Source organism: Hipposideros armiger, unplaced genomic scaffold, assembly GCF_001890085.2.
Source record: "Hipposideros armiger isolate ML-2016 unplaced genomic scaffold, ASM189008v1 scaffold_78, whole genome shotgun sequence".
Classification (NCBI taxonomy): Eukaryota; Metazoa; Chordata; class Mammalia; order Chiroptera; family Hipposideridae; genus Hipposideros; species Hipposideros armiger.
In genome coordinates, this window is record NW_017731428.1 from 3,752,682 (window position 1) to 3,755,736 (window position 3,055).

Genomic DNA, 3,055 nt, shown 5'->3' on the forward strand with positions numbered 1-3,055 from the left:
GAATGTCATGTCACATATGAGACCCTTTCTCAGTTAAATGCATATTTATAAAATCCATGTCTTTGGGCCTCTGAAATATGATGCCTCGTCATGAAATTTAGACAGTGGATTTGGTATCAACCAACTACAGTCCACCTTTAATTTCCAGTGGTCAACCTTCCAGTTTATAAAACGTGTGGGATCTTGGCTTCTCTCCTTTCAGTTACTGTTTATGCAGCTGATGACCATGTGAAAGAAAATTCTTTTGGCTAATGTCCTGTTCTTTCAACAAACGTCATGTGCCTACTGTGTATCCAGAACTGCAGTATGAAGAGTAACAGTGTAGTTGGGAGAGAAGACTCAGACAGGCATATTTAGTACTCGAAGATACGTATGATTAACGTGTAAAAACATTTGGTATGCACAATAGATACCAAAGGCTTTTGGTAGATTTGTTCTGTCCAGGAATATAACCCTAATTTTTTTTGTCATTGATCACTTTACCTTGAACATTTTTATAATCACAATTTTAATAGATCCCCAAGTACTTCCTCTGTCTCCAAACTTTGTTTCTAAGTAGTATTTTAAAATCCACTATAAATGGACTTGAAAAGTATTGGAAGAGCTTTTCAGTAAATGTTATTTTATTTATTGTTTTTTTAGCCAGTGATTGAAGTATTTCCCTTCCTATTTCATAAGCGTTTTTAGGGTAAAGATGTGTAGTCTCTTTAAGATTTTTATACCCTCATTCAAAAATGTTTCTTGATTCCAGACACACCTCCCACAACAATCCTTGTCACTGGCACAGATCGCAGAGCTTGGTGGCACCCAGTAAATAACTTGCTGTAGGAGGGAAGGGACAAACTTATGTCTGGATTCTGGCTTCACCACTTATCACCGACATGACCGTGGCCAAGTTACTTAATCTCTCAGGCCAATCAGATTTTTAAAATACTTAATACATTACCTAGCACAGAGCAAGTGCTCAACTGATGCTGACTCCTTTTCTGCATATTGGTCAAAGTTAATGTCAAGAACCATCCCAAGGTGGATTTAAGGGGTCATCTCAAGATTCAGAGATTGTTGTTCCCCTCTGTTGTCCCTGTTATAAAAAGAGTATACGATCCTTTGTACTGCTGAACGGTCAGTGCGTAAAGCTGTCTCGTTTTCATGAAAGGCTTCGTTCACTGGTCCCATTGAGGTGATGGTTCCCTCGCTGGACCTGTGGCTGAGGTCCGGCACCTTCATTATACAGCTGCTTATGGGGCAGCACGTCACTGTTCCATGGAGTTCCCAGATCTTTAAACAAAACCTTTACGTGTCCTAGAAATGTGCCTATACCTGACTACAGTTCTTTTCATGAGTTAGACTGATGTGTTAATTTGGGAATCAAATTTTTAAAATATAGGACAGAAGAAGGAATGGCAGCATGTGTATATATCCTAAAAACATTCATTTAACCTTATGCATTGTTCTCAAGACTGATCTAAGAACGCATGCCTACCTTGGTCTGTTAAGAAAGAGTCTTTGTGGGGCTCCCTGCATAGAGGAAGTTTTTGTTGTAAACAGCACGTTTGGTGTCCCCCTGGAAAGGATGTCTCCATGTTCTGAGTAATGTTAGTGTCCTATGCAGTGGGCAGTGAGGAATTCAGAATTGGGAAGGCCTAGGTCAGGTAGATCAGGATAACTGGTTTAAGTAAGGTTTCCAAGCTTCACAAGAGCCCAAATACAGGATCTGGGGGTCTGTTTTACCATTTTAACTTTATAATAAAGTTGTACCATTGTATACCCCTCCAGCACTTGGCAATGTCGGTCTTCTTAATTTTAACCATTCTAGTGGGTGTGTGTGATATNATCATCATTGGCATCACACTCCTCAGTCTAAAAGGAATCGTTGGTTGATGACAGAACTGGGAACAAAGAGGAAATGGCTTTGCCATCATACTCTAATTGCTAGACAGGGCACTAGGATTCAAAGTTTCTTTCTTCCCAAAATGGAAATGACACAAGGCTGTTTTGTCCACAGTCTGGAAATTTAAAGACCCTGTGGAGAGACACTGGGCTCCGAAGTCCTCCAGCCTCACAATGAATCTGACCTTGTCCTCTTAACATGACTCCAAACAGCCCAACCCAGTGGAAATAAAGCCGTGAAACAGTGATACAGCATAGGGCAGGAAAAGGTGGTGTGACTCAGTTTTACCTTCCTGGTCCATCAGGTGTCACCCTGGAGACATTTTGGGTGCCTCGACACAGAGGTTATTCAACACAAATCATACGACTGTTCTTCATATCTGATGCCCCAAATCCTGTTGAACGCCACATCGCTTTAGAAAGAATTCTCAGCTGCTTTGGAGTTTGGCATGTGTTTTATTTTTCTTTTAGAATGACCTGTCACATTGACCAGCTGAACACTTGGTATGATATGAAAACTCATCAAGAAGTGACCAGCAGCCGCCTCTTCTCAGAAATCCAGACCACACTGGGGACTTTCGGCCTGAACGGGTTAGACAGGCTCCTGTGCTTCATGATTGTAAAGGAGTTACAGGTGAGCCTTTTGGCGTCCATGCGTGTTTTCTGCCGCCCTGAGAGAGATGAGAGCAGATCATTTACCTTTCCTTCCACGCTTTTCCATACATCAGATATTATAGATGAGATTCCCATTAGGTATATGAGAATATATATAAATTAGGTATATAAACTAGAATTTCTTGGCCAGCATGGTAGTTTTATAGGTCCATGGGATTTGTGAGTTTCATGTTGGGAAGAGAAGACTTTTTCTCTTTGAAGCCAGCAGTGTTTCTGGAAACAAGCGATGTTTCTAAGAGGAACCGGAAGTTACTGCTTCCCTCTGTCACGCCATGTATGTAGTGTGGTGTGATTTAGGCTAGTCTGGGTTCTACCTGACACTTTCATTAACTGGAGTCCTTATTCATTTTATTCATCATGTTTGGTTCTCTGATTTTTCCTTCTTTTCTAGAATTTCCTCAGTATGTTTCAGAGAATTATCCTGAGAGACAGAACTGTTCAGGATACTTTAAAAACCCTCATGAATGCGGTCAGCCCCCTCAAAGGTATT

At 40.9% G+C, this 3,055-nt stretch overlaps 1 protein-coding gene across 1 annotated transcript in view; it reads left to right on the forward strand.

Moving 5' to 3' along the window:
• Nucleotides 1-3,055, forward strand: part of WASHC5 (WASH complex subunit 5) — an 87,703-nt gene that overhangs the window by 69,394 nt on the left and 15,254 nt on the right. Inside the window, exons 19-20 of the mRNA XM_019643429.1 lie at nt 2,362-2,524; nt 2,957-3,050. Of these exons, the coding sequence (XP_019498974.1) occupies nt 2,362-2,524; nt 2,957-3,050 (257 nt within the window). The remainder of the gene's footprint in view (nt 1-2,361; nt 2,525-2,956; nt 3,051-3,055) is intronic.